At 35.8% G+C, this 26597-nt stretch overlaps 2 protein-coding genes across 3 annotated transcripts in view; one reads left to right on the plus strand and one right to left on the minus strand.

The window, feature by feature from the left end:
* On the minus strand, positions 1 to 26456 carry LOC125224805. 2 transcript variants are annotated; one of them, XM_048128267.1, is made up of 2 exons: positions 26254 to 26456; positions 1 to 1402 (listed from the first exon to the last, which is right to left on the minus strand). In XM_048128267.1, the coding sequence occupies exon 2, from the start codon at positions 1400 to 1402 to the stop codon at positions 452 to 454; it is 951 nt and encodes a 316-aa protein (XP_047984224.1). In that variant the 5' UTR covers positions 26254 to 26456; the 3' UTR covers positions 1 to 451. The 2 variants fall into 2 exon arrangements, with proteins under 2 accessions (XP_047984224.1, XP_047984225.1); XM_048128268.1 differs by lacking the exon at positions 26254 to 26456 and adding an exon at positions 15187 to 15319.
* LOC125224806 overlaps positions 1 to 26597 on the plus strand; it is a 256234-nt gene that overhangs the window by 49509 nt on the left and 180128 nt on the right. The window lies entirely within an intron of this gene.

Below are 26597 nucleotides of genomic sequence, written 5' to 3' on the forward strand. Positions count from 1 at the left end.
ATGCTGCAGGCGCTTAAGCTTTAACGCCTTTAACCGTCACATTTGTTTTAGTGCCATTAACGTTTATTGCAATAAAGTTTTATACATCCGGACAGAAATAAATGGATACCTTCTTTATAACCTTAGTCCGTGTTCACATTATCCGATCCGATATCGGATGTCGGCAGGATTTCAATGGAAAAAATCCAAGATGGCGCCTGTAATGTATGGGATATCGGTCCGACATCCGATATCGGATCAGATAATTTGAAAACGCACTTAGCCAACAAACACCAACAACAGTATTATTCTTTAAGGTACGACTACTTACAGTCATTTTATCCGAAAAAATTATTTAATCGCAGGCAGATGTACGATTAATGTGCTTATTCACATATTTTTCCTATAAATATTCGCATTACTTATTGCACTGTACATAAATAATTTAGAACTACATCACATCACTGATCACTTAACCAATCCTATCCTGGTAAAACTTCTGGAACCTTTCAATTACTCTGAGAATAACTTTGGGTTCGCAGGGGTTCCCATAGGAACCTACGTCTGGACAGCCTTGCGTTGTGAAGCACTCGAAAGTAATCTCTGGCCGGTGGCAACAACTGAGGACCGCGGCATCGCAGTTAGTCGGCAGTTGGTTTGAGGAGACCTCTTTTGGCGCGTTCTGAGGCGGCCTTCTCGTAGTTGATGGACGAAATGTAGTTGGTGGAGCTGCAGGAGGAATACTATTCAATGTGCCGTCTCCTTGAACGGTCCCGTGCTCAACTGGAGGAGGCCTCCTAGTTGCAGTGTTGTTCGGTAGAATAACGTCAAAATTTATCGGCCTTCTAACATCCTCTCCATCATCTCTGTCTTCGTCGTCACTGACTACGTATCCCCAGTTCTGTCGCGTGTCTTCCATTTCGGGGAATCTAGTGTTTATACTGTTAGGCTGGCTCCCATTCTGGTTGTTGGTCGGCGGAGGTTGCTGGTTGCAATTGCAAGGTTGAGGTAAATAAAGAACTGGTAGATAAATAGGGAACGATGGTGGGAAAGATGGTGGGAATGCTGGTTGTCTAGCTGCGGACGCGATGTCTTGCAGCCTTCTGTATACGTGTGACAGTGGATCGTCTACTAAACCATAGACGCCAGTACTTAGTGATTCGTCTCTCTTGACATAGGTAGAATATGCAGGGCTGATTACTGGTGGAACTCCATATGCTCCGAAATCGAACCAGCGTTTTTGTCTCTGGCCCGAGGTGTCTGTGCTTTCAATTGTGCTTTCTTCTAGTGGGGCTGGAGTTGTATCAGCACTCGCTGTCTCGACTTTGGCGATGTCTTCAAGCTTGCTGACGTCACTGGGAGCAGCGTTGACGTAGACTTGGATGGCTACAGCGGCAATCAGCAGGTGTTGTAGTCTAGCCATCTGTAATTACAAAAAAGTCTTTTTAAGTTTTATTTATACAAGCACGATCGAAATTCTGTCTATGCTATCATCACAAATTGAGGCAGATTGAATCAACATATATGTAGTTCACTTTATTTTACTCAGATTATTATACCATTCCATTCAGGTAATCTTACGACTGCCACACGAAAAGCTTAATATTTTGTTTTTTAAGTATTGGTATAAGTATAACATATAAGATTATTATTTTATTATTTATTTATTTATTTAGGTAATTACAAACATAAATCTCTAATTAATTAACATAGTATCGTTAAACCAATAAGGTTTGTCTCGATACCTATTCCATTCCGCGGTAGATGTTATACAATACAACAATCATATAATTATGTAGGTATTCTATTCATTATACATATTATAACCAAAACAAGAAACCGCCAACATTGCACTGAGCGCAAATAGCATTTAAGTAATAGATAAAACCAAGAAAACTACAAGTTGAATATAAGGGAATATTAGCTTATTAAACATACATACATACAACATACAATCACGCCTGTATCCTATAAAGGGGTAGGCAGAGCACATAAAACTACTAAAGCTTCAGTGCCACTCTTATTAAAAAATTTAAATTTCCCATGACTTGTAGGTACTAGTACTAGTATAAGTACGTAAGAAAGCAGCCGGGCCGTCAAGGGTTTTCCAATAGTTTCAAAGAATATACAATAAGAATAGTGTCTCTAAGAATAGTAGAGATCTTTATATGAATAGTTTTCAGTACATTGTCGCCCTATCTGGATACTCCTACTTTTGTTTAGTCAAATTGTACCGAAAAGAGCCAAAGTTCAAGATTTTGAATCAACAGTTGTAATCACGTTATTATATCGCGACTGTGGGCGTTGATTCGTTAAATATTTGAATACGTATCACGAAAGTTTAACGTAGCGTATCTTGTCATTATCATTGTGGCTAGTTACGTTAGACAGTTTTAGTTATCTTCGCATTTCTTCACGATTATGAATTATCGAGAACGTGCGATTTTCTCATCATTATTTTTCTCAGAAAATTATTTAATCGAGTTATTTAAATCACGTTTTAGATCAGTGAATGCAATAAATACTTTATACTCAGTTACTTGGCATGCTGTAGAAAGTTTGCTAGCTGTCTGGACCGTTAATTTTGTTATTAAATATCATATGAATATATTAAATGAGAGGCTTTACTTCATTTTAGGGTCACGTCTTTAATGTGCCATTATGTAAAACCTTTCGTCAAGGCAATTTATTCTTACATGTGAAGGGTAATGCTAATACAGAAGACGCAATACCACATGTATACGAGATACTTGTTTGGTGTGTCATTACGACACAAAGCATTATTATTAACAAAGATTAATAGCAAAGATTATTAACGTCGCAATCATAAAGGTGTTGTACTGGTGATTTACTTACAACTTTTTTACACAAAAACAGCAATATCTCTAAAATGAAGCCGTATTTAGCAGACATTAAATTAACATTTTTAACTTCTAATGTGGTCAGGAATATGATGTTAAAAATTTTCCCTTTCCTCATGGGCACCGTGTATAGTATACAGAGTGGGGCCTGTAACAAAAGCAAAAAATTAAACTGTAGGCTATTCTCCTTATACTGATCAACATTTGTTCAGCGACTTTTAAAAATAACTTGTGTTTTGATTTTTATCACCCTTGAGAGTTTTTTCTAAGAGGTAATGTATTGCGAATTCTGTTAAGTCTAAAGTGTGACAGACAACGTCAATGACAACAATAATGGCGTACATTGAAGCTAATATTTATTTTGTATGAGACATTAAAAATTTAAAGACTTCATAATTTTTAAAAGTCACTGAACAAAATGTTGGTCAGTTTAAGGAGTATAGCCTACAGTTTAATTTTTTGCTTTTGTTACAGGCCCCACCCTGTATATTACTGACGGAAGTGACGGATCTCTTAGCATCTCGTTTTATTTAAATATATTTTCTTAAAGCACTATAATTGACGCAATAAAAACCACCAAAAGAAATCAAAACATAGATAAAAAAATATGTACAAAATTCACTCCAAATGATACGTCTTATAGGTTTCAATCAAACACCTTTTGTCGCAAGTTTTAGCAAAGTTACACGGACTATAATTTAAATATTTAACGGTGTAAGTAGTTATGAAAGTTTCGCATGTACATGATGGTTTGTTTTTATCAAGCAGAAACGTCCGCGACCGATACTAAATTACGGAAAAAATGGAGAACTTTTCACCTCCGACAGGACTCGAACTTGTAATCGGAGTGCCAGTTCAATATCTTCTGCCTATTGAGCCACGGAGGCCAACCAAATATGACAGCGTAGGATTTTTTCCATGTATTTCCTTAATGCTTAAACGCCTAAGTTCCATCTAATAGCAACATCTACTAGTAAAAATAATCTTAACAGGCACCAGAGTCCCTAATAGTATTGATAATTTACCTCTTTGATTCCTCCTAGCAGAGGAGCTCTTTTTCGAAATGCCGATGTAATATTTATATTTCAGTGATAAGTGTCTGTCAAAGAATTTACAAAAAATAAAGAGCTGAGACTGCCGATAAAAATGCACGTTAATAACCCAACTTTGTATTGTCCTAGCTGCCAATCTGTTTTTGTTATTAGTCTTTACAAATAACAAGCTCGTGTAGCTTTATTGCTTCTTTATCCACACTAATATTATAAATGGGAAAGTGTGTGTGTCTGTTTGTTTGTCCGTCCTTCACGGCAAAACGGAGCGGTGAATTGTAGTGATTTTTTAAGTGAAGATAGTTGAAGGGATGGAGAGTGACATAGGCTACTTTTTGTCTCCTTCTAACGCGAGCGAAGCCGCGGGCAAAAGCTAGTATTTAATAAAAGTTAAAATTACTTACTTATTAAATACCAGTATTATTGTAGACCAATTGTAGACTGTGTCGCAAGCATAGAGAAATAAGTAAGGGAAGAGTTGTACATAACTCCATACATCAGTAAATGCGGGTTATTTGTTTAGGCATAGTTAAGTGACATCTAGCGACAATCACGCGTCAATCACGCGTCAAATAACATTAATTATCAGTACCACTACTCGATACTAGGTGACATTTGTGTCTCGTCTGCCAAAAATGTATATTAAGAACAGTTTGCAACTTATATTACAAGCAGAAGGAATTGAAAACAGAATACTGATGATTAATACTATTGTAATATTAGCTAAAAATTGGTGAGCATTAGACTTTTCGTTCGTCGCGACATCTATTGACAAGTAGCAGTACTGATAATTTACGCTAGTTGACTCGTGATTGACGCGTGATTGTCGCTAGATGTCACTTAACTATGCCTATACAAATAACCCGCATTTACTGATGTATGGAGTTACAACTCTTTCCTTACGTCTTATTCGTCTATGGTCGCAACGGACCAAAATTACACAATGCGGCGAGGGTGTTCATTAAGCTCAGGATTCAAGTGTAAACGCCTGAAAAAGTGCGTTTTCACATTATCCGATCCGATATCACATGACGGAAGGATTTCAATGGGAAAAATCCAAGATGGCGCCTGTACTGTATGGGATATCGGTCCTACATCCGATATCGGATAATGTGAAAACGCACTAAGGTGGAAATCATTTTACTACCATGTGGTGAAACGTACTGCTATATACATTCTCTATGATATTTTTTTAATATTTTAATATAGGTTTTACTTAAATCATGAAAATAAGCAAATAAAGTAATAAAGAAGTGTCAGAGTACAGAAATATGTATTTATTCCGCCTAGTAGCAAAGAAAATAGTGCAGCAAGGAAAACGGGCCCTTTTTCGAAATTTTATGTGAAAAGGTTTCGTCAGTTGCCAAAATTGGTGCTAGAGAAAGCACTTAATACCCGTCAATTAAAACCTTTTAAAACAGTATTTTAACTTTGGCACTTAACAGTCTTATTTACTTTACCCATCCGCTCTTAAACTCTGACAACGACCATCCAACTGTTCTCATTCGCATAATGCGCTACACTATCGCCCTCTGTAAACGGATACTCTGCAAACTCTGTTAAAAAGGCACAAGGTTTACAGATGATCAATTAAAAGTCAGTACGAAACGGTCGGGTCGGAGTTTCTTCTCATTGTCTACAAGACAATTGAACTATTCTCCCAGCGCCTATTGCGCATTGAGGCGTGTCTTAAAGATGGTCTTTTGGCAACACGTTGTATAATTTTAGTTTGAATCGAATTATGGCTGATATTCCACCCGCTGCACCTCTGCTTGCAGAGCTATCACATTATTGGCGCTACCGTATCTCGCCGCGACATAGGACACACGTATTTTTCTAATTGTAATAATGGCATAAGGAAGTAAGACTACCCTCTATCGCAGCGAGATAATCTCGCACTAATCATGTCATTGTCTTGCCATTAAACGTATAAGTTTGGCAAGTTTTTAATATAACAAGATTAGTTTAAGTTGTTTTTAAATAAAAAACCTGCTAAGAGCGTGTCGGGCCACGCTCAGTGTAGGGTTTCGTAGTTTTCCGTATTTTTCTCAAAAACTACTGAACCTATCAAATTCAAAACAATTTTCCTAGAAAGTATTTATAAATTTCTACTTTTGTGATTTTTTTCATATTTTTTAAACATATGGTTCAAAAGTTAGAGGGGGACGCACTTTTTTTTCCTTTAGGAGCGATTATTTCCGAAAATATTAATATTATCAAAAACCAATCTTAGTAAACCCTTATTCATTTTTAAATACCTATCCAACAGTATATCACACGTTGGGGTTGGAATGAAAAAAAAAAATATCAGCCCCCACTTTACATGTAGGGGGGGTACCCTACCCTAATAAAACATTTTTATCCATTTTTTATTTTTGCACTTTGTTGGCGTGATTGATATTCATATTGGTACCAAATTTCAGCTTTCTAGTGCTAACGGTTACTGAGATTATCCGCGGACGGACGGACGGACGGACGGACGGACAGACAGACAGACATGGCGAAACTAGAAGGGTTCCTAGTTGACTACGGAACCCTAAAAAGTGATATCCCTGCTGTTGTGAGCTCAAATTTTTAGGGCCTACTTACAGGTTAAACTGGTATGCGATTTAGATTAAACTGCGGTCTCTTTGCGTTATCTATATCTGCCAGCCGATCAAACAATGCATTGTATTACTAGATCTCGTACCGTGTAAGTCCCTACAGACTGCAACAGTACAATTTGCAACTTCTGTATCATTAATGGTGTTTTAAACACATTCCAATTCGACATGAATAAACAAATAGTTACTTGTATACAAGAGCTTCAAGGCGCTATCTTTGACATCCTTCCGATATCGGATTGGCACAGTGGCGGTACAGCCATATAAGCCCAAAAGCCGGGCTTGCCCTAACATTTTTAAAATCGCGCGCTAATATTAGATATTATTAAGTTCTCCATAAGTGAAGCTCACGGCCGACCGACCATACGGTACAGACCACAGCATGTTGCCATGTTTTGCCGTGGCGCTAGTGCAGCGCGGAAGAGCACGTTCACTACGTTCAGCTATATCTTGCTCGCTCGCACTCGTTGGCTTGCAATGGGGCTTGCTCTTGCATCCTTTTTTTCCTAGCTTTTAGCCTACATTCTGCCTAGCAACTTATATAACTATTTGTAGGTATATATAGAACATTTGTTCCACGATTTAAGCCGGGCTTTTGGTATGAAGTGAGGAACAAGATTGAGCGCGCGTTTGATTGACAACTTCAAGTGTATTATTATTTAGTCGAAAGTTTTATTTGCGTTAAGTGAATGTGCTCTTCTTCGTTTTCTTGTTATTAAGTGTTTAATTCGTTTAAAAATCCAATTGACAATGGATGAATTTGTTCCTTGTGACGGTGACAAATGCGTGGTACACATATTACTCGACGAAGGCAAGGTAAAGTAGTTAAATTTTGCCCAAAAACGAGACATTATTTCCGCGCGAAAACCAACGCCCGGCTTGTGTATTTCTCAGAAAAGTGCGGCGCGTAATAGAACATTTTGTAGGGCTGTGAGTTCGAAAATTGAAGATTAAGTAGTTAGATATTGCCAAAACGTACCTTTCGGCTTGCCTCACTTTGAAACCCTAGGCACGCCACTGCGGATTGGGTAATATGAGAACGCTCTAAGGGTCTATTAAAAATCACCAAATAATAGCCGATTATTCATTGAATTTTTCTACATAATGTGTTTTTACTGTACACTATGATTTTAATGCCCTTGGCTAATAGTAGGCATAAACACCATTAAGTGCGCTTTAATGTAAAAACGATTAACAACTGCTTGGCAAAGAGTTGTTGATGTGTTCTTATTCATAAACTCAAGGGCAACAAAAACTTTATTGTTCAATAATTGAGTAGGTATAACTTTATGCTGTTGGTTTGCACATAATAGTATATTATATAACGGTAACGTTATGAAGGCTATAAAAGTTGAGTACCGCGGTTAGGCCACGAAGGCTTGCCGAGTGGCCTAAGTAAGGTACGAGACTTTTATAGCCTTCATAATGTTACGATTGTATACTATACTTTTTCTACGACAGCCACATACATACCTATTCGAGAATAATAAAATGGGTTAGTTACTTACTTGATGTAATGAATGGGAATATTTGTGTGGATCGTCGTAGCATTGAGTATTCTGTCCACAATGTTGATGGCGAGAACTTGTTGCACAATTCTTCAAAATATGCCAACAACGCCGTTTCAGAGAAAGTTGAAACATTTTTTTGCAATTTCCATGTCAAAACAATCATAACATTTTTGGTACGCTTTATCTGACTTTTCATGTAACAAATTGTCAGTCACTTTGAGCGCCCATAGCCTTGATTTCTTCGGAAGTGCATTTTTCACCAGAATCACTCATAATTACTTATGTTTTTGCACAATAACGTCGAATTAAAACAAACTACACACCACCGAAATAGTTCAAATAGTTTCGTGATAAGTTTACAAATGTCAAACATACCATAGACAAGAGAAATAGAAAATAAGCCGGTTTTCAATTACGAAAAATGTGTAAAACGCATTTAAGTTTATTTTTTCATCTTGATTTAAATTATGAAAACTAAATATTATATTATTTATTAAAAGTTACTTATTACTGTAAATGAAAACATACCTGATAAATGGAAGTTGTGCTTTTAAAAAAAAATTAACAGAACTCCTATATTCATATGATTACTGCTAGCAGTAATCCTATGAACCTATAGACAAATAGACTTTCTCATCGTTACTCAAATGAACTTAATTTGGATACCGCTGACAATAATCTAATTGACAGATTTAAGTGCTGGAGTAGAAAAAATGATTATAAATACTTACGTATAGTACGGTTTATGTAAAGTTTATGGGTCGTGATCTATTTATTTACTAAGTTTTCAAGGCAAAGGGGCCTTCTCGCCGACTGAAATCTTAAAATCTTAACCTCTTGTATCCTTAGTAGCAGATCTTCTCCATTATGTTTTCAACTTTAACATAATATATTTATTATGATTGATATATGAAAGATAAATTTTGACAGGCGCATACAGGAAATGGCCATAAAGAATGCACATCGGACTTAAAGAGACAATTAACGTCATAAGCAAGAAAGACAACACTCTACAAAGACGAAAAACTGATGTGCATTCTTCATGGCCCTTTACCGTACAAAGGTTGCGAAAATAAGTAACTTGTAACATTTTCATGAAAATTAGTTATTTTTCAATATGATTAGGCCCTAAATCTTTAGCTAAACTTTTGTAAAACCACCGTAGCGAAAATTATGACACAAGTATTAGATATTTAGATATTAAGTAGGTATGCTAAATGACACTTGAGCCAATAATAAGGTAATATGGATTTTTGAACGCACACTTAGATTGTTTCTTTTTTTTTTTAATTATGACAAGTCATAGACTTTGCCGCATTTTCCAAGGGACATGACAGTGACGTTTGTTTGATGTGAGGGGCTTTTTGGTGGCGAAAAGAGACGCCGGTTGTGATTTAAGAGATTAACTGAGATTGTCTTGTTAAACATTTAAAAACCTTGTAAAAGTGGAATAAAAACTAATTACAACTCAAGATCAGCTAAGTAATTAGCTCTTTTACAAGGCTCTTCAAATGTGACAATGTAGTTTCCACGTATGGTGTTCAATGAGTCATTTTTTCACGGTATGGAGGTGGACACAAAAAGCATTACATGCTCATTATAGTGATTTGGCACGTACGTATTGTTTAGGAAGCTAGTGACCACATTTTAGTAACAATGCTTTGCTACAATAACCATGAGGACTTGAGGATAAACACTGAATAGTTACCACATTCAAAGAAACATGTAGACACTAAGACTTCGAGCACTCTATTTTATCAGAAAACGTAGAGGTGTCGTAATACTTATATTTCAAATGACCGTATGTAAAATATGAGCTTGTCATCAAATGTTTATGAAAATCTTTATTTCAGCGACTCCAATGCCATCTGCCAGTTCTTATTTCATTCGCATGTTAAGTTTGTATTTCAATAAGGGTGATCTACGAACACAGTTATACTCGTATTGGCATCCACTGGATTCAGTCAAGCTCGAAATGTATCATTAGTTGTATATCAGACTTCCCCCGACTACGTGGTTTCAACCACGAAGTGGATATGGTTAATCCTAAGCCACATTCGAACTACTAATACGAGTACATACATATAGGTAGTGAATGGTATGAGTAGTTTCGCGCGCAACGTACCTAACTACGTTGTCTATACGCGATTTTGAACGGGGTCACTGGTTCTCGGTCAATTAGTTATACTAATTACTTTAAAATAAATGATCATTAACGTCTATTAATATTATTTTTTCCGATACTTATCAGTTATCATATATCAACGAAAACATTACACACCTTCTAGTCATATCAACAAAATTACGAAAAGAAATCAATTTGGTGTTAATTGTCCCATAGTTTAAACTTATTGCTTATATTTTGCATTGAACCCAAAAATATGACTTGTCTCGTCTATTTTCCTGATTCGGGCGACATATTACGCAGAGCCTAGGTTAAAATTCTCTTTTTTTACACCATAAAGTATTGCAGTGGCCCATTTCTCAAAGCTGAAAGTTACAAGTCACAAGGGGAATTCTCTTTTCAACTTGTCATATTTGACATTGACTACCTACCACTTGTAAATTGTAACTTGTAGCTTCGAGAAATGGGCCACTGCAATACTTTATGGTGTGAAGAAAAGAATTTAATAAATGTAAACCTAGGCTCTGAGTAATATGGTAATATCGTAATAAGGTCATGTTCAATCAAGGAATATTTTGACAACAGAAATTTACAAATTATCATACTTTTAAAACACTCTTTGTACCTAACGTCAAAAAAAATATATATTTCGGATAAGAGAAGCATTCAAGCAATAACTATAACTTGTTATACAACACATAACAGTTCAATTTGGTATACCTACTTAACACGGTGCCCACTGTCCATTGAATGGAAATTATTTCTATATAAAAATTGCCCACGCGAGGATCATCTGCTACCTATTATATAAAAAAATGCAAATATATGTATGCATTCGTTGTTTTTTGCGCCGAATGTAGACGATGATAATTAGCATGTGAGTTGGTCTAACCTCGATCACTGAAGCGGCTGCAGTGTCAGTGACTTGTGATTACAAATCATTACATTCATTACCATTTATTGCGGTTGCGAACAGATCAATATCAAGGCCGATCAACCTTTGTATCTAATTGAATTTACTATTACTCTGACGTCAACTTATTCTCATAATTATACAAATAAAAAGTAACTTAAAAATAGAGATAATATCTATTAAGGCTAAGATTAAAGGGTCAAAAATGAACGGTAAAAATACTTCCTTTCCTGTTGTAGACATTTGGGACAATTTCAGTATACTTTCATTACACTGATAGAGATAGAAAAGGAAAGAATAATAGGAGAAAAAAAAACTAGCCTAGAAAAAAAAGTTTGCTTCTATTTTCTCATTTATTTTATGATGTCGATAGGAAACAGATTTTTACCAATCTGACCTTTCCTTACGACGTTAAAATATGATATTAAAAAAATGTGATAAATAAGTAAGGAGGCCCACAATACATTTTCATTAAATCTCGATTTAATTATGATCTCATTTATGTGGTAAAATCCTAATGAAATATTTCGCACACAACTAAGTCATTAAACTTAATACTGGGGACGCTATTGCACAACACCCTGCATTTTATGATTAAGCACTGAGACTTGGCACAGGTTGTTCCTTGGGTGGCCCTGAGTAGATAAAGATCGGGAGGCATCGAGAGCCCCCCTTAATTTAGGAGGGAAGAGGGGGGGAAGGCTGGCGCCGCCGCGCTTCCTTTGAAACCATATTTCTCTAAAACTATACAAAATAGGGCATGCGATATATCATTTTCGGATAAATGAAGGACGAGGAATTCATTTTTGGAATAAAAAAAATGTATTTTAGAACAAAAATACAAAATAAAATGTGAAAATCTTAAAACGAGATTTTTTTTTATACATATTATTGCACATTTTATGAAAACTGTAATGGTTTTTTCTAAATAAAAAATATTATTTAATAGCTACATTTATCTAGTTTTAGAAAATGTATAATTTGTTATAGAAATATATTATAGGACGAGTGATAAAAAATAATTTACATCGCCCGATAGGGTGATTTGAATGCTCATTTCAATAAGTTTTGTCAATTATTTCAGGTATAATCACTATTTTTAACACACGAAAGCCGTAATCATTGTAGTTTATGGCTATTTTAGTGATTAATTTACTTAAAATAAAAAAAAATACTAAAATTTTAAAAAATATTAAAAATGTGATAATTTTTTTTAACATTATCCTATTTTGTTCTTTCTACACAATATATATCTAAAAGCAATAAATATCAATAAAAAGCCACATTTATACAGTTTATAAAAATATATAGATTGTTATATAAATATATTACGAAACGCGAGATAAAAAATAACGAAAATGAAAATTTTAATGTACGGGTCAGCTTGCATTATTCGATGAGGTGAGGTAAAGGTACTTACTACCCGCTATGCAGTGGAGTTCGTCTAGTAATACAGAAATATACTTATTCTAATAACGTTTACACATGTAGGTATATCACGACCCAGTACAGAAAATTGTAAAAGTCCTATAATATAGTTTATTTTGATTGTAAAATAAAATTGCATGTGACTTATATTGCAAAAAAAATGTCTTAATCACGTTCTCCTCTCCTAAAGCAGTTCTGCATGCATAGGCTTGAAGATTTTTTAGTTTACTAGCAGAATTTAGTTACTTCCTTTGGGCCCCCTTAAATCGGTTTTACCCATCCATAAAAGATAAAATAAAAATAGTCATATTCTTCCTTTCAGTATCAATGATAGTTAGTTATTGCGCAATAGTGCCATAAAAATAAACTAGATTCGTATTAGCATTAAACATTAATGATTTTTGAACTAAGACATCGCTTTTGTACAAAGGAGAACCTCAAAAAATGGTCTGACTAGACGAAAACATGTGTATCGAGGCTAGTACTCAAGGCTCTCAAAAAGTGTAGCTATTTTGAGTTATTCAAATAAAACAACATGAATAGTCTGAATTTAATTATGTGTATATCACAATATCCAGTGCATAAGCACATCAGCTACGAACATTTAATTTAAAAAGTCTTTTTTTACGGTTGCACCTTACGCGGCACTGTTTTTTATTACACCTGCATCCGACAATTTCGAGGCATGTTTCTGCAGCAACAGGCAACGTTGCGGGCAAGTAGGCTCCCAAATCCCAATTATTACAGACTTTCGTGCAGCCACAAGTAGCAAATAATGGCAAACTTACAAAAATGGTGCAAGGCAGCTTTTGTCGGTGAAATGCTGTTAATTTGGCGGTCTTTTTTGGTTAATAACTATTTTCGGCACTCGTTAACCAAAGTACAGGACGCAGATCTGGAATAATAAATATGTCAAGTAAGAATTATCGATAAATTATGCAAATCATATAGATAACTACTAGTTCACAAGATGTATTAGGATCAGATGTATATATCTGACCTATCATATCAATCGATCATTTCATGTAATATAAATAGTTAAATTCAGACTATATAGGAGTATGTTGTTTAATTTGAAGTACTCTAAATAACTACACTTTTTGAGAGCTTTGAGTACCTTTACCTCACCTCATCGAATCATACAAGCTGACCCGTACCGTACATCAAGATCGCCCTGCCACGTCACTTTCATTATTTTTTATCTCGCGTTTCGTAATATATTTATAAAACAAACTATATATTTTTATAAACTACATAAATGTGGCTTTTCATTCATATTTATTGCTTTTACATATATATTGTATAGAAAGAACAAAATAGGATAATGTTATAAAAAACTTATCACATTTAATTTTTTTTTAATTTTTGTATTTTATTTATTTTAAGTACATTAATCACTAAAATAGCCATAAAATACAATGATTACGGCTTTCTTGTGTTAAAAATAGTGATTATACCTGAAATCATTGACAAAACTTATTGAAATGAGCATTCAAATCACCCTATCGGGCGATGTAAATTATTTTTTATCACTCGTCCTATAATATATTTCTATAACAAATTATACATTTTCTAAAACTAGATAAATGTAGCTATTAAATAATATTTTTTATTTAGAAAAAACTATTACAGTTTTCATAAAATGTGCAATAATATGTATAAAAAAAATCTCGTTTTCAGAATTTCCCATTTTATTTTGTATTTTTGTTCTAAAATACATTTTTTTTGTTCCAAAAATGAATTCCTCGTCCTTCACTTATCCGAAAATGATATATCGCATGCCCTATTTTGTATAGTTTTAGAGAAATATGGTTTCAAAAGAAGCGCGAAGGCGCCAGCCTTCCCCCCCTCCTCCCTCCTAAATTAAGGGGGGCTCTCGATGCCTCCCGATCTTTATCTACTCAGGGCCACCCAATGAACAACTGTGCCAAGTCTCAGTGCTTAATCATAAAATGCAGGGTTCCCATACAAGACATAGCAATAGCGTCCCCAGTATAAGTCTACCTTGGTCGTGTACCACAACCTATACATAGTAGGTGCATACGTTTACCAAAGGTAGAGTTCACTGCTAAGGCCAGGATGATATAACTTGTTAAGTAGCACTAATCCTAGACCTAATTAACTCCAACCGGTAGCACAGCTAGTCTAGTCCTAACGGGCTTAGTGAGATGGGAGCAGGAACTGGGAGTAATGTACTAATGCGCTGTGTATTTACTAAGACGAGTCCCGATTTTCCTCCCGTTGTAGTGAATCAATACCAATATAGTAAACGGTAAAAGATAACGTATACCTATAAACTCCGCTAAAATAATATACATAATCCATCCTATTATTATAAATGGGAAATGCAAGAATCGAGACCTATTGACTACTGACCCAAGACTTCTCCCATTGTTAACTCTTAAATAACTCTGTAAATAGACTAAATAGGTTACTGCTTTTATAACTCTTGTATTTATATGTCTATCATTCCATATGAAATTACGCGACAACGAGCACTAGACGGTCTTGCCTTACTCAGCGCGTGGGGACGGTCAACCCGCCGAGCCTTAAAAAAGTGATTTTTATCACATAAGTTTACTGTAATTCACCAAAGGTAGAATATAAAATTTGCTAGCCCGTAGGAGCATGCGGATCACTCCAGACTACTTTAATAGTCTAGTTTTATCCATTCAAACTTTATTTCAAATAATGTATGGCGTCTTGCCCGCTCTGACCTTATATTTCAAAATTTTCTGTAATTTTGCACGAATTCCTCGAAGGAGTGGAATTCCTTGCCGGCGGCTATATTTCCGAGCTCATATAACCCGGCAACCTTCAAATCAAGAGTGAACAGGCATCTTCTGGGCGAGCTCACTCCATCGTAGGCCACGTCTTTGCCTTTGGCTAGTCTGTGGGCAAGAGTAAGCCCATTTATAATTAAAAAAAACCGGCCAAGAGCGTGTCGGGCCACGCTCAGTGTAGGGTTCCGTAGTTTTTCGTATTTTTCTCAAAAAGTACTGAACCTATCAAGTTCGAAATAATTTTCCTAGAAAGTCTTTATAAAGTTCTACTTTTGTAATTTTTTTCACATTTTTTAAACATATGGTTCAAAAGTTAGAGGGGGGGGACGCACTTTTTTTCCTTTAGGAGTGATTATTTCCGAAAATATTAATATTATCAAAAAACGATCTTAGAAAACCCTTATTCATTTTTAAATACCTATCCAACAATATATCACACGTTGGGGTTGGAATGAAAAAAAATATCAGCCCCCACTTTACATGTAAGGGGGGTACCCTAATAAAACATTTTTTTCCACTTTTTATTTCTGCACTTTGTTGGCGTGATTGATATACATATTGGTACCAAATTTCAGCTTTCTAGTGCTTACGGTTACTGAGATTATCCGCGGACGGACGGACGGACGGACGGACGGAGGGACAGACAGACATGGCGAAACTATAAGGGTTCCTTAGTTGACTACGGAACCCTAAAAAAGAATGTACTTTGCCCAGTTTTTATCTGTGGAAACTTGTTATTGGCTCATTGTTTCTATGTTATAACTTTAGCTGTAAGTTAGTGCCTTATTGTAACTTTAGCTGTAAATTTTCCTAATAAAAAAAAAATTGTGTGTCTGTTTGTTTGTCCGTCTTTCACGGCAAAACGGAGCGCCGAAATGAGGTGATTTTTAAGTGGAAGTTGAAGGGATGAAGAGTGACATAGGCTACTTTTTGTCTCTTTCTAACCCCCAATTCCTCAAAATGGGAAGTGGAAGTTTGTATGGAGCAACCCGCAATTTTATTTTCAAATTTAACGTGAGTGAAGCCGCGGACTAAATTGCTAGTATCCTATATACTAACGTTTGGAATAATTTACTAGGCATTTTTATATTAAAGGAAAAAATGGAAAAATTTACGCTTCCGGCGGGACTTGAACCCGCACCATTTTTGCAATCCGTGCAATGCTCTTACCAATTGAGCTACGGAAGCCACGCCGGACCTCGCAAATCTTTCCATGCCTTTCCTTTTTGTACACACGTCTTGGGGTGAAAAGGAAAGGCATGGAAAGATTTGCGAGGTCCGGCGTGGCTTCCGTAGCTCAATTGGTAAGAGCATTGCACGGATTGCAAAAATGGTGCGGGTTCAAGTCCCGCCGGAAGCGTAAATTTTTCCATTTTTTTCCTTTAATATAAAAATGTTTAGAATCGTTAGCAGACGTTTCTGCTTAATAAAAATTAATTTATTTTACTAGGCTTAGGAAAATTTGGTTTCTAACGTTTATTTATGTCAGAAATATCTAAACGAAGCGCTTGGGGTGGGGCTCGTAAGAGATGGTCTAACTGTGTGAAGAAGTCGACTGGCGGCAGCCTACATCGTGCAGTCCACATGGCTTATGACCGCGTTCAATGGAGACACGCTACTTGTAATCGCGATCCTCAGCATTGAGGGAATGAGGAAGAAGAGAATCAAAACGAAGAATATTTTTATCGCTAATGAAACTTCGCAAACTTTTTCAAGTTAAGTAAGCGAAGTTACCTACATTTTAGTGGGTCATTTCATCTATCGAGCCAAGAACAGCGTATCTTCTCATTTCTCAATACTACATTACTACAAGAATATAATTGTATCTTATTACGCGAGTCAATTGTTGCTAAAATACACGGCTACAATGGATAATACTTGATTGCAGTTTTTGTGTGGTTTGTTAATTATACAGAGGTATGTTATGTTTTTTTATAATATTTAAGTACAATGTACATAATTAGGAAGTCCTCATTTTTCATCATCAATAATTTATACTTTTTTTACACCAATCACTTCTTGAAAATGGTAAATATTATAACAAATATATGAGAAGAATGTTATTGATCAACTTTAAATAGTACACGCAGCTGCTTCTTTATAATGCTTAGCAGCACTTTGTTCAGGCATTTTAAATTTATGAAAGTTTTAAGAGTTAAAAAATTGCGCATCAGACTTAACGTTAATTTTTTTATCCTATTCTAAAGCTAAACAATAAAAAAAATGCACCAAATATAAATTAAACTACATGAGTAAATACAGAGATTATAATTATTAATTATTAATATAAATTATGTTGATAAATAATCAGGGTACTTTTCGTGTGTTGTTCCAGACGCCACTTTTGACACTAAATGTATTATTTATGTATATTATAATTTTATTTTCTTTCATACGTATCAAAAATCTCAAATATGTAAGAACAGTTAGGTAACTATTATAACTTGACATTTCTGGATCCCTTGACATAAAGGTTTGTGGTTTTGCATGTAAATTCTGAACCTACAAGAATATCGTGACATAACCAAATTATGTATTAGGATCCGAAGGTACAGTCACGAAAAAGATCGTGAGCAAGACGATCTTGACATATACAATGGAAGCACTAGACATAAACATAATTGCTAGCAACTATGATCCTTGATGAACCCGGGAATAAACCGCAAGAGTAATCAGAAGTTAAGGGACGTGGAACCCTCAATAACCTTGCAGCTTGAGAATTTTATTAATGAAGCCGTGCAAAAGTTTGAAATAACACTTACGGTGCTATTACACCGGCAACATCATTACCGCGTTGGTGTAATACGCACCAACTAACTAGGCTTGTGTCGTTCACGAACTATGAACTGTTAGGAATAAAATCCCATCAATGACCGAAATGAACTGAATCTTTCCGTGCTCTGAGAATCGGTCTTTGCTCATTTAGTTCAGTACAGGATCGGCGAACACGAGCGGTTTGGATCGAGAACGAATGTGTGACTGCGCCGACCGAGAGTGAGAGCAGAGCAACAAAAAAGTCAAGTTTTCATATTAAACTTCGGTTACTTACAACCTTTCGGCCCGGAATGTTACTATCTGTAGACTATTCGTATCATTTTGACACTACTCGGTCCCATTCGTTCTGATCTTTCCTACCGCAACGGTCGCTGGTCTGGCTGAACTAAATGAGCAAAAGACCTAAAAGAGCGAACTAGTTCGTGGGAGCGACTGAACGAGATCGGAGCGCTCCGATCAACGAACGAAACGGCACAAGCCTACAACTAACTATGGAGCAAACGCGGGAAAGGAATGAGAATTGCTTGCAATTCTTTTACCCGTGTAACAGCACCTTGAGACACGTTGCTACGATACCGTACGGCGAACACTTATTCTACCTACATACGACAGTTTTTTACATAGGTTCTATAAAAAAATACCGTTATCCAGTTTGCGTCTGGAACAGCGACATCTTTTAGGAAATTTGGACAATAAACTCTATTATACTCTATAACGACTCGAACAAATAACTAGTTGAGTTGATTAGGGTCAAGTACGCGTACGAAATATTCTAATCTAGCATCGATGCCCACTGCTGTCCGCCTAGCCGAAGTGACAATCGTTAACGTTACGTGGTGATCGAAACGCAGTCTGGGTCGACTGACCCGGCTTCTAGCATCACCAATTGTCATTTCTGTTAGACCGGCAGAAGAGCGATAGGAAGAGCTACGAAACGCTTTCGACGTACGCTATTGTGACGTTGGCTAGGTACTGTAAATCTATGATCGGCAATCTTCGCATTTTTATCGCTTAGTTAAGTATTAAGGCGTGTCATCATAAATGTGACTTTTGAAGTTCTTCGTGACTTTTTGCGCATAATTACTTGGAGGCGCGCTTAATGCTGGTTGACATAAGAATGTGATTAACCTGCATTTGGAATAACCCCCCTGTTCATAGTTGCTGTCGATTAAGCATCAATTGTGCCAATAAACATAGAAAAATAACCCAGAAGAAGAATAACCTAAAGTTCAGAATCATGTATACTTAACGCATAGCTTAATCGCAACTTTACCCGTTCCACGAAACTTGTCCGAGGTTCCTTGGATCTTGACTGACGCCGAATAGTTAAAGCGTTTTGAAATTTCCCGCAGCTTAGGAAAACGGAGTTAGCGGTTGCTTACGGTAAGTTTGGGCTTAAGTTGTCTAAGTGAAATTTCAGAACTGCAATATAATAAACAATGTCGACGACCGGTCTGGCGCAGTCGGTAGTGACCCTGCCTGCTACGCCGCGGTCCCGGGTTCGAATCCCGGTAAGAGCATTTATTTGTGTGATGAGCACAGATATTTTGTTCCTGAGTCATGGATGTTTTCTATGTATATAAGTATTTACTTAAGTATATATTATATATATCGTGGTCTGAATACCCACAACACAAGCCTTCTCGTGGGCCTCAGTCAATCTGTGTAAGAATGTCCTATAATATTATTATTTATTTATTATGTTATATTGAAATAAGCCTACCCTTGCCTCCTCTTATGCGCGTACAGTAACATACCTAACACATAAAAATGTTTTTTTTTAACGTATATTAGGAAAACTTAGCTTCCTTAAGAAAACGGATGTTTACTGAGAAATTATTAAACTCTATTTGAGAGACCGAATATTAATTAATTTACTTGAGTATATATGGTTTTATGGACATTAGATAATTCCGCTTTGGTGGTTTCGCATTTATACCGTCGTAATTCCTGCTTGTCGAAAAGCATCTGGATATAGTATTTTATGCAACTGGCGTTAAAAAAATGCGAGTGGCGTGGGTAACAATTTGAGGCGAAGCCGAAAATTGTTAATAAAGGCGCCATGAGTAATATTTGACTCAGTTAAACACCGTAGCAGGTAGCACACAATACTTTTTCTACAACCATGCTTAGTTTTTATTAGCTTTCTAGAACAACTATCGTGAAATTCACACTGTTTCCTGTATGTTGACGTAAAGGTTTGTACTACCAGCGCCCGCGCCAGCTCCCCAAAGCCAGCCCCCGTTATAGCAATGTGTAAAATGTGTTGCCATGGTTACAGAGCCAGACAATACGTTAAAGGCTATAAAAGCTGACTGCATGGGTACCGAGGAGCCGGCGGGCTGGCTTTGGGGAATAGACTTATTGTAGGGTTTTAAAGATCTATGCACGACCCTGTAAATGACGAATTATAAAAGACTGGCTTTTGCCCGCGGCTTCGCTCGCGTTAGAAAGAGACAAAAAGTAGTCTATGTCACTCTCCATCCCTTCAACTATCTCCACTTAAAAAATCACGTTAATTCGTCGCTCCGTTTTGCCGTCAAAGACGGACCAACAAACAGACACACACACTTTCCCATTTATAATATTAGTATGGATGATCCGGGGGCGATTTCTGAACAGGGTGGCTAGCCGAATGGCACAATCGCTCACGAAACGCTCACGAAACGAAGCGCTAGTAGATATCTATCTCTATCGCGCTTGCGTATTGGCGCGACAGAGCCAGCGGCGTATCGCTTTCGTTTGGCGTCGGAGAAATGCCATTCGGCTACGGGGCCAGGTGTAACCTGTCATAATCTTGGTTGTGTCTGGTTCTAAAACTAATCGGCTGTCACGGATTACAAATTGTAATTACGTATACGGTCGTTTAACATATTATGTACAGCTATTGCAAAGTAATAAAATATCATAGCAATACGGCTTTTATTGTATAGAGTTCCTTGAAGCACCTACTTTGTACTACATAGGTAGGTACTTAGGTAATAGGACTAGGTAATATTTAATACTTTACTGGCTGTTACTGAGAATTAACCCCTCGTATGCGGCCTGTCAATTTTGGTCATTGAAATAGTGACCTTGACATTTAAAGCAATAGATTAAAATTCCCACGCACGGATCCGTGTCTAAGCATACGAGGGGTTAATATAAAATATACAGGGTGGGGCCTGTAACAAAAGCAAAAAAATTAACTTTAGGCTATAATCCTTATACTGACCAACACTTGTTCAGCCACTTTATGATTTTTATCACCCTTGAAAGTTTTTCCTGAGAGGACCTGTGACAGACAACGTCAATGACAACTATAATGGCGTACATTGAAGCTAATATTTATTTTGTATGCAAAATTAAAAAATTAAAGACATAATTTTCAAAAGTCGCTGAACAAAATATGTTGGTTAGGAGTAAATTTTTGCTTTTGTTACAGGCTCCACCCTGTATATTTTAATATGTCTTGCATATTCGTGATTATAGAGAAAACGATAACGAAAAAAATCAAAAAAAAATCCGATGATAAAAAAAATTGTATATGTGCTTGACTCTATCCATACTAATATTATAAATGGGAAAGTGTGTGTGTCTGTTTGTTTGTCCGTCTTTCACGGCAAAACAGAGCGACGAATTGACGTGATTTTTTAAGTGGAGATAGTTGAAGGGATGGAGAGTGATATAGGCTACTTTTTATCTCTTTCTAACGCGAGCGAAGCCGCGGCCAAAAGCTATAGTATTAAAAAAAAAATACAGGACATTCTTACACAGATTGACCGAGTCCCACGGTAAGCTCAAGAAGGCTTGTGTTGTGGGTACTCAGACAACGATATATATAATATACAAATACTTATATACATAGAAAACATCCATGACTCAGGAATAAATATCTGTGCTCAATTGCTCATAGTATTCTATAACATACTACAACTATTGACGAAGCCGGCGAGACTGCTGTTGCCACATCGTATGTCTATATTTTGCCATAACGTGGAAACTCGCAACTGTTGCCACACTTATCAAATCTATGCTAATTGTTTACTTTATTAGCATTTTATTGTTTTGTATAATTCGGTTGGCATTGGAAATGTAAAAGTGTCCACGAACAGTGTTCGAACGAATTACTACAAGGCTTTTTGATTTCTTGGTTAAACAATTTACGCATCATAGACGTTATTTTCGCTTCTCGATAAATACATACTAATGTACGTGCTTTTTATTTCTTGATGTAATTCGTTAACCTAAGTACTCTACATAAGTAGCCTAATTATTATTTAGAATAAATAAGGTATAGTACTGTACTGAGTTAATTTTTACAAGCAATGATACATTTTTTCATTGTAAGAAATTGACCTGTATCCGAAATGTCAAGTCCTGTCTGGGTTTATGGTTAAAAAAGTGAAAGTGGATCGGCTAAAGAATTTGGAGTAAGATAACATCTACCTACTGTTTTTAGTGCGTATATTCGTACAAGGAAGTTTTGTACACCTACTGTTTTTATGTAGAAAGTATAATGTTGACATCATTCAAAGTATATAAAAACGTAGTGGTATCTCTTTTGAGGGTACCTACCTATCTATACTAAATAAATAAATAAATATTATAGGATATTCTTACACATGCAGATTGACTGAGCCCCACGCTAAGCTCAAGAAGGGTTGTATTGTGGGTACTCGGACAATCATAATACATAATATACAAATACGTATACCTAGAAAACGTCCATGACTCAGGAACAAATATCTGTGCTGTGCAAATATAAATGCCCTTACCGGAGATTCGAACCCAGGACCGCGGCTCAGCAGGCAAAGTCACTACCGACACCGACTGAGCCAGGCCGGTCGATATTTTATACAAACAAAACGACACAAAAGCAGGTGTCACGAAAGGTTCCCCTTGTTTTGGCATAATTTCATAATCAAGAGTTTATAATTTAGGATCTTACATATAGCTTTGAGAGGTTTACTTTTGTCATGTTGTAGACTTCCAGTTATCTATAATCCAGATCTAATTTACAACCTGTTATTAAATTACAAACACAAGGAGATTTCGTCTTCTTCATTTTCATAACATTGAATTTCAGGTTATGCGACTTTTCCTTAATGAAGATTTCAATCTCAATCAAAAATTCATTATTCAAATAAAGGGCTATCCGTGACATCTTTTAAAGCAGAATAGATGCTAAAGTACATCTAACGCTATCGTAACCTTATTTAAAATCAATGAAACAATATTTACTTATGTAAGTAAACATTATAAATATTTAATGCGTTATCTAAGTCTAACAATACCTAACAGTGATTTAGTAATTTTACTTTTCGTTTAAAGGCACCTTAATCCATACTTCCATACTAATATTATAAATGGGAAAGTGTGTGTGTCTGTTTGTTTGTCCGTTTCTCACGGCAAAATTGCGACGAATTGACGTGATTTTTCAAGTAGAGATAGTTGAAGGGATGGAGAGTGACATAGGCTACTTTTTGTCTATTACCTAAAATGTGAGGCAGAATTCCACAAGTTTCTAATTTAACACGAGCGAAGCTGCGGGCAAAAGCTAGTATGAGGTATTACGAAGATTACGCAGCAGATTTAGTGGCCGGCCTTGTTCGAGATAGCGGAAACCCTAGCGAATCTAAATTAATTTGCATATTTCGTAAACCATTAGAAGATTAAGTGCTTTACTTACTTGCAATTAAAGTTAACTTCCGCGTACACATGTAGTATACAGGGTGATCCATAAAACGTGAACATGCAGGCAATCACGGTCGCGTGATAAACGATATAACGTCAGGCTATTAAAGTGCGATAGGGACGCACTGCGTTGCAATGCAAAAAAAAATATCCAACTAATGTGCTACGCGCGCCCGCAGGACTAAGTCTACAGAAAGAAGTTCACGAATCGTTCTTCACCGTATTTAAGTAAATCAGTTGCATATTTTTCTGTTTTTTAAATTTCTCTGTAAAAACAAATTAACTTATTTACAATCACCCTAAAACACGCATCCTGAATTATATTCTAAACTTGGAGATATGCCCCGACGATTCGAATCTCGCTTCAAAAATAATTTGTTCCAAGCTCCATCAAAATTAATAATCCACAAAAACGGTCCCTATCCTATGTCAATAAAAATTTATAATAACCTACCAAACTACATAAAAAATGAACAAAACTATAATAAGTTTCTAAAAAATTTGAAGGTATTCCTCGTAGAAAACGTATTCTATTTTGTAAAAGAATATCTAGAGTATAAGGAAAATATTTAATTTAATAAAATAAAATAAATAAATTATATGTCGCCCTCTCTGCTGCCACCCTATACCAAATATAATATAGCTTCACTGTCGGTCGTATAAATGTAAATACGTATATTGTATTGTATAGTAATCTTCTTGTATATAGTGTTATTCATTACTTAGTTTTAGTTTATTATTTTATTGCAGTGCCCTTACAGGGTTGCGTTGAGTCATTAACATTTATAAGATCTTTTGTACACGCAAAACAATGATTAAATGAATACTGAATACTGAATACACTTAATTAATTAAGTTATGTACATCCTCTTTACCTGTTATGAAAGCATATTAATTATGAAGAAGATGGAATGTGTAATTTATGTGATTTACGATTTTTATTTAAAATTAACAACAAACTAATGATACAAGATTTCGTCATAGTCATAGGTATGAAGGTATCCATGAAATTTTAAAATATGTCTTTTTTTTTTCAATAGCAAATAATAATTATACTAACGTCAATCTCATAAATCGTCACTACTTTGAAAAAATCTCGTATCTCACGCTGCTCCTCAAAGTTAAAACGCAGTAGGTCTATATGCATTCCATACATACTTGCTACAATTTCCTTTTCATTGACAGACGAAGATACAAGCTTTTTTCAAAGTAGTGACGAAATACTGGTACGAAACAGTTCTTTAGAACTTACTGAATGCCTAGGCTTAATCCGGCTGACTTCTAAATCACCCTGTATTTTAACATTGTTTGATGTTAACGTTAGTTTTTGTATGGCAATCTGTCATGTTTCAAAATTCCGTGATCAACCGTCAGTTTCGTTGCACAATTATCCGGCTCATGATCTTGGCATTTGCTGTAAAATTGTTTGTACAATAGGTCAATGGCATAATCGAGCTCATCATGCAAACATTGTCCAAATATAGGTATTATTGAGTTGAACTACCGTTCAAAGGATTCCGTGCTATCATAATTATTTTATCGCAACGACAACGGAGGTCTACGGTTTTACTTGACATCATGTCCTAATAGGTCCTCCAATTTCAGATCAAGTTTGCTAAACATTTCGAGAACTACTTATGCTATCGATTTGAAATTTGGAATAGTTATGTACATTGTTAACCTCTACAAATTGAAGGTATATATATATTTTTTATTTATATTAATTATGGAAAATGGTATAGTCGCCTGAAACACAGGGTATCCTAGTTCGGCCAAATGTAAACCATCTCTAATTTTGAGTATTTGCTGAGACGTAATGTAAATATGCAATACTTGTTTTTAATAAAATGTTTATATTTATGTTTATGTTTAGTCTGTTAGTATAGGCGGTAAAGTCACCGGCAATATCATCGCACAAAAAGATGGCCGCAAAAATATCTGACACAAAGTTATTTGTAGAACCATAAGAGCATGTCAGACATTTATACAGTCTTATTTTTCTGCGATGTTATGGCCGGTGACACAGTATCGGTCACGTAATACAGTCTACAATCTACTATTTGCTTACCACTAAATTGTATACAAACTCCTATGCAGAGGAACTTACTTTTCTCTGCATCTTGAGTAGATTAAGTAAATATACTTTATCAGATAAATTTTTGTTTGCAATGAAACGACATAATGTTCATTTGTTTAAATATTCAAACTTAGATAGTAGTTATCTAAACTATTAAAAATGGGACACAAACGTAATGTATGGCTAAATATGTAGTAAACACCTCTTATTACAAAATTCTTCTGTATCTTCTAAAAAATCTATCGCGCCAAACCAGTTCAATAAAAATAATAAAAAACTTGTGTTTCTAGTTTTATCAATAAGTATCGCGGAAATATCAGGACGAATAAAAATTGTATTTAAATAAAATTTGAATAAGACCTCTTTGCACATATCTATCAAGACATACGTTAAGTGTTACCTACATAGATTTTCCTTATCACTTAAGTTCTAATTGACCCACGTGTAACTTGCACTTTACAAAACCAACTTACCGTGTTATATTGAAATTTCCAAAAAACTTGAACACTTTCACTTGCACACTGTAAATGTGTCGTAAATGTTTACACTTGTCATCACCACATGGGCCTGTTTACGGAAGACGGCAACACGGCGGTCGCGCGCGGATCGGCAACTGGCTGCGCGGGCGCGTCCGACCAGCCTTAAGAGGCGACTCGTCTGCTTTGCACCACCACTGCCATCCAGCATGCGCACCGTTACCTTGCCAACCAGTTCCTTGCATCTGAGGTTTAATGCTGGGCTTACATGAGCTTAGTGACTAATGCTTAAGACTTTCACTTTGATTTTTGAATTGTAAATACTAGTAAACAATGAATCA

Source organism: Leguminivora glycinivorella, chromosome 3, assembly GCF_023078275.1.
Source record: "Leguminivora glycinivorella isolate SPB_JAAS2020 chromosome 3, LegGlyc_1.1, whole genome shotgun sequence".
In the NCBI taxonomy this organism is placed as follows: domain Eukaryota; kingdom Metazoa; phylum Arthropoda; class Insecta; order Lepidoptera; family Tortricidae; genus Leguminivora; species Leguminivora glycinivorella.